This window comes from Thamnophis sirtalis, unplaced genomic scaffold, assembly GCF_051295495.1.
Source record: "Thamnophis sirtalis isolate CommonGarterSnake01/CBP01778 unplaced genomic scaffold, rThaSir2_p1.2 scaffold_2, whole genome shotgun sequence".
In the NCBI taxonomy this organism is placed as follows: domain Eukaryota; kingdom Metazoa; phylum Chordata; class Lepidosauria; order Squamata; family Natricidae; genus Thamnophis; species Thamnophis sirtalis.
The window spans coordinates 174404639-174417979 of NW_028261382.1; the positions used below are offsets into that span (position 1 = coordinate 174404639).

Genomic DNA, 13341 nt, shown 5'->3' on the forward strand with positions numbered 1-13341 from the left:
CTCCCCCACTTTATAAAGCTAATCCTGTAAGGAAGGCAGGAAGGAAACATTCTGGTGTTGTTTCTAGCCTCACCTTTGTTGCCCTGCTTACAGAAACTGCCTCTCAATTACCTCCCAAAGACCGATTCGATCGCACAGACTTGGTCTTCTCCGGATCCCATCTGCCAGCCAATGTCGGCTGGCCACCCCCCCGGGGGAGAGCCTTCTCTGTTGCAGCTCCGGCTCTCTGGAACGAGCTCCCCGTGGAAATCCGGACCCTTACTACCCTTCCGGCCTTCCGTAAAGCCACTAAGTCCTGGCTGTTCCGGCAGGCCGGGGGCTGTTGAAGCATCCAGCCCCACTGTAACGATGAATTCTGTTGTATTTTAAATTGTTGTATTGTCTTATTTATCCCCTTTCCCTTTTATTGTTTATTGTAAGCCGCCCGGAGTCCTTCGGGAGTGGACGGCATACAAAACTAAAACTAATAAACTATAACTCTGGTTAACCCTTTTTGCATTATAACAGCTATGTTGAAGCACCCATCGACCTGAGTAGTGCGGAGTTGGCCACGCCCACACAGTCACATGACCACTGAGCCACTCCCACCCAGCTGGTCATTAGGGGAGAGAACCGGTTGTTAAATTATTTGAATCCCACCACTGGCTAACTGGATACAAGGAGGACTCATGTTTTTTTCCAATCTTTTCCCAAGGGATGGTTCATAAGACACTGCCCTCTGCATGAGCTTCTCAAGATGATCCCAATATTGCCGTATGAGAGGCGTTTTGGCTCTTTCCATAGTGGTCAGTCTCTCAATCCAAAACCAAAGTGCTTTTCTCATCTGCCTCCTGCTACCTTCTCCTATTGGCATATTACGATTTATCAACCGTTGTTTGTAGCTTATGATTTATGAATGTATTGTATGATTTGGGGCAGTGTTTCTCAACCTTGGCAACTTGAAGATAGCAATAGCAATAGCAGTAGACTTATATACCGCTTCATAGGGCTTTCAGCCCTCTCGAAGCGGTTTACAGAGAGTCAGCATATTGCCCCCAACAATCTGGGTCCTCATTTTACCCACCTCGGAAGGATGGAAGGCTGAGTCAACCCTGAGCCGGTGAGATTTGAACCGCTGAACTGCTGATCTAGCAGTAGCCTGCAGTGCTGCATTTAACCACTGCGCCACCTCGGCTCTTGTCTGAACTTCATCTCCCAGAATTCCCCAGCCAGCGAATGCTTGTAGCTTATGATTTATGAATGTATTGTGTGATTTAGGGCAGTGTTTCTCAACCTTGGCAACTTGAAGATGTCTGGACTTCAACTCCCAGAATTCCCCAGCCAGCAAATACACAAGTTCACATACCCTTGAACGACATTGAGGATATAAATCCATTTCAGCTTGGCTCTGAGTTTTCTTTAGTCGCCGATAGAAGGGTGAAGGAAATGCAGCATTGTTTATTCTCCTGTCAACAGCTTTTAATACCATCATCCACGATATCCTTCTAAAGCAGCTGCTTGGGATGGAGTTGGATTGAGGTGCCTTAGTTGTTCCAGTGTGGAAGTCAGCTTTTATTCTTAGCCCTTTTTCCAAAGCGGTGGAATTCAGTTTGGGCCACTTATTAAACTAAGGGGGAGAAAAACTTAGTTTGTTTATTTGAAGGGTAAATGAATTGTGACCTTTTGGAAGAACATCCAGATAGAGTCACCTTCAGAAGTATTTTCAACACCCAAACAAATCCTAGCTGATTTGTTGTCTTGAAAACAGGCAGTTTCGAAATGATTTTTATGATATCGATACCTCGGTGGATAGTATTGAAAGATTTCACTCTTGTTTACAATTCGGGTCTCGCTTACCATTCGTCCTCCTGAAATGCTTGATTTGAATTAGTTAAAAGTTTTTTTTTTAGCTTTCCCCAAAGGCAGACATATGGGAATCCTGTATCCAGGGCAGTGGTGGGATTCAAATAATTTAACAACCGGTTCTCTCCCCTAATGACCAGCTGGGTGTAGGCATAGCTCGGTGGTCATGTGACAATGTGGCTGTGGCCAATTGTTAAGAGCAGCTTTCCCAAATGTTGTTTAGGACTAGTGAGTTGAATATCATCACATAGTCCTTTTTTTCAGAATTTATTTCAGAATGGTTTTTGATTGTAGGCCTTTCTTACCTCCCACAATTAAGAAGCTTTATTTGGGAATGTATGTATAAGGCATTTACATTTTATGGGGGATCTATTATGTATATTTTCTATGTATATTGCAGTTTACGTAAGACAGAGATCTACTTCAGCAGTTTTAACTGTTTGCCTAAAACAGTGGTCACCACTTGTGGACCATTGGTGGATCCACGAGAAAATTTTGGTGGTCTGCAGAAAAAAAATATTTGTATTTTTATATTGCACTGAATACTATTTATCTTTTTAAAAAATTCATATTAGTGGTCCGCAGGATTTAAAATTATGACTTTAGTGGTCTCTACGGTCCAAAAGGTTGCTTACCCCCTGGTCTAAAACACAGACTGTGTAGTGGAACCTAAGTGTCGTGACCCGTCAAAACCGTGCTCGACTAAACCGCGCCCGATTAAACCGCGTCGCTGACGTCATCAACAGGGCGACAACAGCCAGCGCGGAGAAAGAAGGGCGCTTTAAATAGCGCTTTGAAAGCAAGCCGATTCAACTTAAGGTAAGGGTTAGGGTTAGGGTTAGGGTTAGGTTTAGGGTTAGGTTAAGGTTAAGGTTTAGGGTTAGGTTAAGGTTTAGGATTAGGGTTAGGTTTAGGATTAGGATTAGGATTAGGTTAAGGGTTAGGGTTAGGTTTAGGGTTAGGTTAAGGGTTAGGGTTAGGGTTAGGGTTAGGTTAAGGGTTAGGATTAGGTTTAGGGTTAGGTTAAGGGTTAGGATTAGGTTTAGGGTTAGGTTAAGGGTTAGGGTTAGGGTTAGGTTAAGGGTTAGGTTAAGGGTTAGGTTTAGGGTTAGGTTTAGGGGGGTTAGGTTTAGGTTTAGGGGTTAATTTTAGGTTTAGGGTTTACAGCGTGCTTCTGTCTCCGCGCTGTTGTCGCCCTGTTGATGACATCAGCTACGCGGTTTAGTCGGACGCGGTTTAGTCGAGCGCGGTTTTGTGGTGGAACCCCTAAGTGTAGATAACAGAATTGTTGGCAACAACCCAACACTAATGACACATCTTGGATAGGGTTCTATCAGACTTGCACATCCACAAAACTTAGGGAATACACTCACACATTCATTGCAATATCTTTTTAAAATCCATCCAAGTCAATTTGATTACATTCACTGTTGCACCAACGCAAACCCCTCTTAACTTCTTGAATTCCACTAGTAAACTTTCTTCTCCTTTTTCTAGAGCAAGACATTTTAAAGAAAGCATTGCTTTTATCCATGAGTGTCGGCTTAGAGGTGAAGGCTGCCTTGTCCACTGGTATGTACTTAACAAGAGGTGTTCTAAATTGTATTCTTTCATTTATGGATATACAATGCGGGTCCTCCTCGACTTACCACCACAATTGAGCCCAAAATTTCTGTTACTAAACGAAACGTTTCTTAATGTTACACCCGTTTTACGTCCTTTCTTGCCACAGTTGTTAAGGGAACGACCTTGTTAAGTTGATAAAGTTAGTCACATGATGATGAAGTGAAGCTGGTTTCCCCATTGAGCCAAGAGCCAAGGTGGCGCAGTGGTTAAATGCAGCACTGCAGGCTACTGCAGGCTACTGCTAGATCAGCAGTTCAGCGGTTCAAATCTCACCGGCTCAGGGTTGACTCAGCCTTCCATCCTTCCGAGGTGGGTAAAATGAGGACCCGGATTGTTGTTGGGGGCGATATGCTGACTCTGTAAACCGCTTAGAGAGGGCTGAAAGCCCTATGAAGCGGTATATAAGTCTAACTGCTATTGCTATTGACTTTGCTTGTCAGAAGGTCAGAAAAGATGACTTTGGGGACACTGCAACGGTCGTAAATACGAGTCAGTTGTGAAGTCTCTGAATTTTGATCACGTGACCATGGAGTTGCTGCAATGGTCATGAGTGTGGAAAAAAATGGTCATAAGTCACTTTTTTCAGGGCTGTTCTCATTTTGAACTAAATGAACGGTTGTAAGTCGAGGACTTAGCCGTCACACATTGATTTCCCTTTGAAGCTGTTGCATTTCTGTTTTGTGACACCACTGGATGTACTAGCATTACTCTGCCCGTAGATTGTCTTTTGTACCAAAAAAAACCCCCTACCATTTAGAAAAAATTAAAACTTGGCTAAGCTCCTCCCAAAGTCAATTTTCCTAATGTGGGATATCGTTCTCCCGCCAAAGAACTTAGAGAACTGTTCTGATCCCCCCTTGTCCCACACCAAAGCACTCCGAGCCAAAGATACTTTATGGAATTTATTCACAAGACAGACAGGTCCTTGGCAGCAAACCGGCACAGATAGGTCTTGGCAGCAATCCAGCCTGCCAAGCTCACAATCCCGTTCTCCAACATTAGTTAATGTGTTGACTTCTGCAAAAGGGGCGTGTGCACAAGCAGTCCTCTTATAGTCTGGAGAGGAGCCTAATGACCACCAGCTGAGTGCAATTACCTCCTGTAACTGTGTAATTGTTCCTTACGTCTATTAGCTCTCCGTTGCCGGGCATCTAGGAACAACTCCCTTGGCTCCTCCCCACTGCTGACGTCCGGATCACACTCCCTTGTCTCCTCCCCACTGGTCCAAGGCTCAGGCGCCTCCTGGTGGCCAACCAGCCTCTCTGTGCCCTGCTCGGAGTCGGAACCCTGTCCAGGGTCCTCCACATCCTCCAGAGGCAACTCATAGGGCCCCTTGCTGTCGGAGTCTGGTGGCAGCTCCAACGGTTCCTGCTGGGCCACAACAGAGAACTATACTTTTTTTAAGGAGTGCTGTTATAATCGCTATCACGATAAGAATTCTTGGAGTCTCTGTCAGTTAAATTAATAAAGTTGAGATGTTTTGTGGAGTTTCTCTCACTTAAATGTTCCTAACTTAAACACTGATTTTTCAGAGCATGCTTTGTATTCAGTTCTGTCGATGGTGTTAACTTGACAGCTGCTGTCCACAATTTTAGAGCAGAGTTTTTCCAGCCTTACCTGGAATTGCCAAGCATTAAACATGGGATGTTCTGCATGCAAAGCTTGTGCTCTGTCAACGAACCACAGTTTCATTTCAACCTTAGTTCATTCCTATCTCATGTTCATTTCTTTATTCTCCTGGAAAGTTTACCATGCTTCTTTTATATCCAGCCATGGTCTTCAGTTTACTACGTAATTTTCACCTTCCATCTCTTTTCACTTGTGTTGGCATGGTGGCGCAGTCTTGCCGGTGTTTCCAGGAGTGCAACCTTGGTCGTGGCCTATATAATGACTATCACCGATTTTGGCTGGGAGGATGCATTGTCCATTGTCCGAGTGTCGAGATCGTATGCCAGCCCAAATACGGGCTTCCAGCAACAGCTTGAAGACTTTGAAAAAAACGAAGTGGCCCAGGTAAGTTCTTGAATCTTTGGCATCGCCAGCTTAAGTTAGAAGCCATGACTCAACTCTCATTACTATGTTAAAGTAATGATGATCTAATAGCTGATCAGCTGCTGTAAGGCTGTAGACCGAGATGATGAAATGAGAATGAGTTAGCAGGGTTACTGCCACTTTAAGAAGCTGTCTATATAAGGGAGGCCATGTGAGGCCATATCTCTCTCCATGTTATAGTTGAAGAGTGATTGATTGCCTGGTTTGCCTTGTAGATAAACCACTATTTGAAAGACAAAACCTCTGTGTACTGTATTTTGCTCCTGGGTTACCTCAAAGTAGTAGTCACACTGTGCATAGTCTGGCCTACTATAATAATTATTTTTGTTTGCTCTGAAATAGGAATTTTGCAAGCTAGTTGCTGAGCTCCATAACTTATTTTCATGGCTGGGATCAGAAGGAGCTTTTGTTAATGTAGAATGTGGATTCGATTCACAAGGTCCATGCTTCCATCAGACAATAGATGGCTGTTCCATGAGTGGTTTATCTTGTACAGATGCCAATAACCTTTATGGACTGGGGGGCCTCATGTGCCCACATTGTTACTTCGAATGTGTTGTGCATGACTTTCTAAAGCCAATCTTCAGAAATTTGGAGAAATTAGTATTTACTTCTCTTTTTTTGTAGGGCACTGTGCTAGCAAATGCCAAGATGTGGATGAAGGATGGAATATAGGCACCATAAGACAGTGGGTGGTGGCTCATATGACTATGCCCCTCCCTTGGTTTAATTTCCATGTATCCAGTGGTGGGATTCAAATAATTTACCAACCAGTTCTCTGCCCTAATGACCAGCTGGGTAGGCGGGGCTCGGTGGTCATGTGATCATGTGGGCGTGGCCAAGTCAATGTCACTCAGGTCGATGGGCACTTCGCCTTAGTTGTTACAATGGTAATAAGGGTTAACTGGAGAGGCAGTTTCTGTAAGCAGGTCAATAAAGATGAGGCTAGAAACAACACCAGAATGTTTCCTTCCTGCCTTCCTTACAGGATTAGCTTTGTAAAGTGGAAAAAAACAAAAGGAGATTTCTTCCAACAACCGGTTCTCCGAACTGCTTAGAAAGTTACCAACCGGTTCTCCCGGATAGGTGCGAACTGGCTGAATCCCACCACTGCATGTATCCCAAAGGTGCTTTTCCAAAAGACAACTGGACTTTCTTGGGTTTTTTTTCCCTTTAAAATGTTTCGCTTCTTATCCAAGAAGCTTCTTGGATAAGAAAATGAAATGTTTTAAAGTCCAGTTGCCTTTTGGAAAAGCACTTTTGAAACAACAGTGACCTGGATGATTGAGAATCTTCATAGACTAGGAGTGTTAAATTAAATTTCACTGAGGGTTGCATCAGGGTTGTGTTTAACTTTGGGGGGGGGCTGGGAAGGCATGGCCTGCAGGGGCGTGGCCAACATGACATCACTCGTGGCGGGGGGGGCGCCTGTGGTGGCCAGTGCACTCTGCCAGCAGAAACGGGCTCCCGGGCCCTGTTTTTGACCGCAATAGCCTCCTGCAGCTCTCTGCCAGTGAGCTCCATTTTTGCTGGCAGAGGGCTGCAGGAGGCTGTCGTGACTGAAAACAGAGCCTGGGACAGCCACGCTCAGCCCTCCAGAACAGTGTTTTCGCAGGCAAAGGCACCATGGGCTGGTCCTTCGCTGTTTCCAGGGTGGCCCCATGGGCAAGATCTTGGGCCTTGAGTTTATCGGTTCACTGACAAAAGGGCGCCTGACTAAACCGTGGTGACAAAACCACGAGTTCTAAACCACGCCGACGAATGAGCGCTAAAGCGTACCGACAACAGAGCGCCGACAGAAGCGCTCTCTAAACCTAACCCTAACCCTAAACCTGACCCTAAACCCGACCCTAACCCTAACCCTAACCCTGACCCTGACCCTGACCCTAAACCTTACCTTAACTTAAATCGCGCTTCTGTTGGCGCGTTGTTGTCGGCGTGCTGTCAGTGCATTGACGATGTTGCGGTTTTAGCACCACGGTTTTGTCGGCACGCTTTTGTCATCCGCACATTTGTCGGGTCACAGAGTTTATCACCCCTGCCATAGGCAAGTCTTCATGTGGGACAGCTGAATCTGTCCAAATCTATTTCCTTAGTGCCCAAGTGTGCTATTGGATGAAACACGCTGAATGGATTAGCCACCAGGCTAACATTGTTGAAGCTCTCCGCTCATAAATCTAAAGCTTTCTCTAACTGATCCTCATTCCCAATATATCAACTTCGTTATCCAAGTGTGAAAAAATTGGGACTCAAGCCATGTTTAGCTGTTTTCAAGTCTTGGGCCCTCCGGACTGAACCATTAAATTGTCATCTTAAAAAAGGGAAAGCAATTTTAAATACTTGGAGCTTAATAATATTAATAAATTGATGCTTAGTTAGTATTTGTAAGTTTGAGCAGTTTTAGTGCTAAATATTTACTTTTCAGAACTATAACCTATTGCACTTTATTGAGAATTACAGTAAATGGGAATATTACTGACTGGGGATATTAAGGGAATTTCCAATCTGGATATCTCCCTCTTTAATTTTCAACTTTTGCAATAATTTTATACTTAATAGTTGATAAAATATCCTTGCATTATATAAATATCTTTTTAAGAAGATCAGTGGATATAGATAATCCTTCTCTATCTCTCTCCCTCCCTCTGAATTTCAGTGTCATAAGATAATTTCTTCACTTGTCCTCACATGAATACATTGACTTTAAAAAAGGTATTAGCTTAGCATAGCCATATACTCCCTGCAAATTCATGGTCACTTAACCAGCCCCCACAAACAATTTAATAGGCTAGTTTTTTTTAAAAAAAAAATCTTGGGTATATCTCAATGCAAGGTAAGTAAGTGTCATCCTTACACTAAGATAAACTGCTTTGATATAAAGCAGCTTCATACACAACGACAGGATTCACTTTCCATGTTACAGCATGGTTTGGTTTGGTTTGATTTGATTTAGTCAGATAAGCCAGTGGTGACTTATTCATTCTTCTAAAGTAATACAATGTGTGAATCTAACTTTGTAGTGGTGAAATCTGGGAGAATGTCATTCTGGAAAAAAAAAGAAAACCCAGAAGCCGAATTGTTGGCCATGTCTACAAAAAGCAGCAAACACGAGCAAAATTTCTCAGCTTCCTGCAATTCACTTGTTGCTTTCAGATGTTGTCTCCCTCTTTGCTTGTTGCTAGTCATTTTGAACTTTTCAACCTGTGTGACATTTGACCATAGTCATACGGAATGTGCTACATGTCATTGCCATTTCATTTAACCGTTAAGACAGATTTGGAATATCATTGAATATGCAGTAAGTTTTCAGTTATATATATATATATATATATATATATATATATATATATATGTATGTATGTATGTATGTATGTATGTATGTATGTATGTATGTATGTATGTATGTATGTATATATATATATATATATATATATATATATATATATATATATATATATATATATATATATATATATATATATATATATATATATAACTTATTTATCAGCACAAATAAAAAAACACAAATATAACAAAGGCAACAGTAAAAATATTGGGTTTCTGTCGTGATGGACTCTTGTGACGAGCCGATTGACAGGTGATGGAAGCAGTTAGCTTCCTCCCATAATTTGGGCATACCGGGGGTTGTAAAAATCTAATAGATACCTTTCACCCTGGCTTCACTGATAACGGATAAGAGCCTGTGGCCTAATGGCTAAGATGTCTGCCTAGTATGTAATATAGCCCAGGTTCAAATCCCAGTAAGGGTATGGCTAGCTGATGAGAGCTAAATAGCTTGAAATAGATCTATACTAGTCTCCCTTTATTTATTTATCAGCACAAATAAAAAAAACACAAATATAACAAAGGCAACAGTAAAAATATTGGGTTTCTGTCGTGATGGACTCTTGTGACGAGCCGATTGACAGATGATGGAAGCAGTTAGCTTCGTCCCATAATTTGGGCATACCGGGGGTTGTAAAAATCTAATAGATACCTTTCACCCTGGCTTCGCTGATAACGGATAAGAGCCTGTGGCCTAATGGCTAAGATGTCTGCCTAGTATGTAATATAGCCCAGGTTCAAATCCCAGTAAGGGTATGGCTAGTTGATGAGAGCTAAATAGCTTGAAATAGATCTATACTAGTCTCCCTTTATTTATTTATCAGCAGAAATAAACACACACACACACACACACACACACACACACACACACACATACACATACACATACACATACATACATACACATACACATACACATACACATACACATATACATCATATACATATACATATACATACATACATACATACATACATACATACATACATACATATATATATACACACACACACACACACACACACACACACACACACACACACACACACACACACTGCATTAAGGGTTAACCGGAGAGGCAGTTTCTGTAAGCAGGGCAATAAAGATGAGGCTAGAAACGACACCAGAATGTTTCCTTCCTGCCTTCCTTACAGGATTAGCCCTGTAAAGTGGGGAAAAAACAAAAGGAGATTTCTTCCAACAACTGGTTCTCCAAAGTGCTTAAAAAGTTAACAACCGGTTCTCTTGAATAGGTGCGAAGCAGCTGAATCCCACCACTGAGCTTCTCCCAAGATAAGGGATAAAGGCATTTTCACTGTGTATGGTTTCAGTGCCCGAGGAAGAAATCTAACACATATATATATTCTATTAGGGAAGTATGTTAGATTTCTTCCTCGGGCACTGAAATCTTTTCTTGCTGCCCTACACAGTGAAAATGTACCACTGTTCCACAGTGAAACCCACCACTGTTCCACAGGCTTCTTTGCTTACTTAAAAATTGCCTTTTTGATGATAGACACACAGGATTCAGTGTTTTACTATATGAGTAAGCAATGTGTGTTTGTAGAAGAAAAGTAACCACGTATAGAAAAGACTTAAGTATCTGTTTCTGTCCATGATTCTTCTTATCTAAATGCCCCTAAATATCTCACCTGAATGTATTAAAACTCCTGAAACTTTCATTCTATGTGCATCAGACTCATAGTTACATCCTTACACAACTTCAGTAGTTCTGTCAGATGTCCAAATCCAATTAGTCCTCAACTTGCAACAGTCCATTGAGTGGCCGTCCAAAGTTACAACAGCACTGAAAAAAGCAACTTGCTACCGTTTTTCTCACGACCATTGCGGCCTCCCCATGGTCTCATGATCAGAATTCACCGGGATGGTGTTTATGACGGTTTCTTTGACCTGGGAGGGTGTCATGTGATCCCCCGTGACTACCTTCTGACGAGCAAGGTCAACGGGAAATCCAGATTCACTTAACAATCATGTTATTAACTTAACAACCGCAGTGATTCACTTCACAACCGTGACAAGAAAAGTCATAAGATGTGGCAAGACTCGCTTAATAACTGTCTCGCTTAGTGGTGTAAATTTTGGACTCGATTGCGGTCATAAGTCGAGGACTGCCTATATAAGGTGATGTCCCCTGTACCTGTATAGGTTCACCGACAAATGCGCGCTTGACAAAAGCGCGCTGACGAAACCGCGGGGAGAAAACCACGAGTTTGAAATCGTGCCGACGAATGAGCGCAGAAGTGCGCCGACAACAGCGTGCCGACAGAAGCGCGCTCTAAACCTAACCCTAAAGGTAACCCTGAACCCTAACCCTAACCCTAACCTTAACCGTAATCACGTTTCTGTCGGTGCTCTTTTGTTGGCGTGCCTTTGTGGGCGCGCTGTCGACGTCACAGTTTTAGCGCCACGGTTTTGTCGGCACACTGTTGTCGGGCGCGTATTTGTCGGGTCACGCCTGTATATGGTGAAATCCAGTGCAAGTGTTATAATGTCTTTTATGTGCTTGTACTGCTTCTTATGCGTGTCGTCGTATTAACATTTATCTACGTAATTGGACTAACTTGCGGGTTGTCTCTTGAAGTTTAGACAAAATTTAATGTGTAAACTGTCCTCTCCCAGTTTCCTTTCAACCTTCCTGAATTGTCTCTTGTGCTTCCCTCTTTCCAGTTCCGAGATTGGCTTAAAGCAAAGTATGGAGAAAACCCTTTGCAAGACAAACAAGATGCCGAGGCTCTTTTGCAGAAGCACAAACTCCATGCAGCCGATCCTTACAAATATGCGTGGAAGGCCGTGGAATGATATCATTGCTACGGGGACAGCCGAACATTTATTGTAACGTTCAGGGTATAGTCACAACTAAGCAGGGTAACTTGCACTCACATCTTTCTGCACGTGCCGAAAAAGGATTTGCTTGGAAAAGAATAATTGAGGGGAGGGCAGAAGGGGCTATTTGTGCTGTTATAATACACCTGCCTTTAAATATTTGAGGAGTGGGACTCCAGGACATGAACCTTGTTATACTCGTGGTTGATCTCGCCTTCATTAGGTGAAGGGCCAGTGGTGGGATTCAGCCGGTTCGCACCTATTCGGGAGAACCGGTTGGTAACTTTCTAAGCAGTTCAGAGAACCGGTTGTTGGAAGAAATCTTTTGTTTTTTCCCCACTTTACAGGGCTAATCCTGTAAGGAAGGCAGGAAGGAAACATTCTGGTGTTGTTTCTAGCCTCATCTTTATTGCCCTGCTTACAGAAACTGCCTCTCCGGTTAACCCTTACTACATTGTAACAGCTAAGGCGAAGCGCCCATCGATGCGAGTGGTCTTGAGTTGGCCACGCCCACCCAATCACATGACCACTGAGCACCACCTACCCAGATGGTCATTAGGGCAGAGAACCAGTTGTTAAATTATTTGAATCCCACCACTGTGAAGGGCCTACTCTTTTCCCTGCGGTGCGAAAACAGCAGGCCGCGCTCTCAGTGGCCAAATGCAATTTTCTGCAGATTCCTATTCTTCAGGCCATCTGCAAAGACAGGGTTTGGAACAGCTGCACTTTTCAAATTATGTAGGGTTTTTCTAAAGCGTGTTGGAGGGGGGGGGAATGTGTACCCCAGGGAGCGTCTTGTGCTGAACGGGAGTTCTGGTTTCGCTACAGCCAGGCCCGCAAGCAGCAGAAGAGTTCTGTTCAAAATAGCAGCTCTGTTCTTCAGCAGTGAGAAAAACGTTGCACCCGAATTAAGCCAGGCTCTGCTAGTGTATGCATGGCTGCTACTCTCCCGCGAATATCTTCGTTTAGAAATGATTATTCAAAGAGGTTCCACTCAAAATGTCTGCGTGAATCGGCTGATGGAAAAACATTACAGATAACATTGCAGTATTTATTGCCCTGGTGTTTGTCTCGGGGAAGCTGTTAACTGTTTCTTTGATCCTTTTAATACTTCAAAAGTGGAGGACAATTGAAAGTATATTGGAATGTACAGAATATATTTAAAGATTAAGACAGAATTAATCATGGCTACTGTGCTATAATAATGTCAGAAAATCCCCCCCCCCCAAATACTACTGGCAAAAATATTTTATTGTATATTAAGTATCTTGATGGGAAGTTTCATGTTTGACTGCTTTTCTCAGTGGAATATATTCAATAAAAGTTTCGGGGTGGTTTTTTTTTAATAAAAGAAACACCAAAGTGTGATAATATGTCGCCACTTTTAGAGGTCACCAATAATTGTGGTAGAGAAAATGTTAAATGGTCAAACAGAAGAGAATATTCTAAGTGTTCTGCAAAGGCTGGACTTTGTCTTCAATATGATTAAGTCTATGAATTATATCCCATACTAGAAGAGAAAAAAATAGGTTCAGATCCGTCAGAGGTGGGTTCCTACCAGTTCGCATCTATTCGGTAGAACCGGTTCGTCAAATCTACCGAACTGGTTAGAAGAGGTTCCACCAGTGGAC

General features: G+C 42.8%; 1 protein-coding gene across 1 annotated transcript in view; it reads left to right on the top strand.

Annotated features, from left to right (window-relative positions):
* DUSP22 (dual specificity phosphatase 22) overlaps positions 1–13038 on the top strand; it is a 42048-nt gene extending 29010 nt beyond the window's left edge. Inside the window, exons 6-8 of the mRNA XM_087707532.1 lie at positions 3340–3414; positions 5310–5481; positions 11555–13038. Of these exons, the coding sequence (XP_087563658.1) occupies positions 3340–3414; positions 5310–5481; positions 11555–11686 (379 nt within the window). The 3' untranslated portion in view covers positions 11687–13038. The remainder of the gene's footprint in view (positions 1–3339; positions 3415–5309; positions 5482–11554) is intronic.
* Positions 13039–13341: the final 303 nt, after the last annotated feature.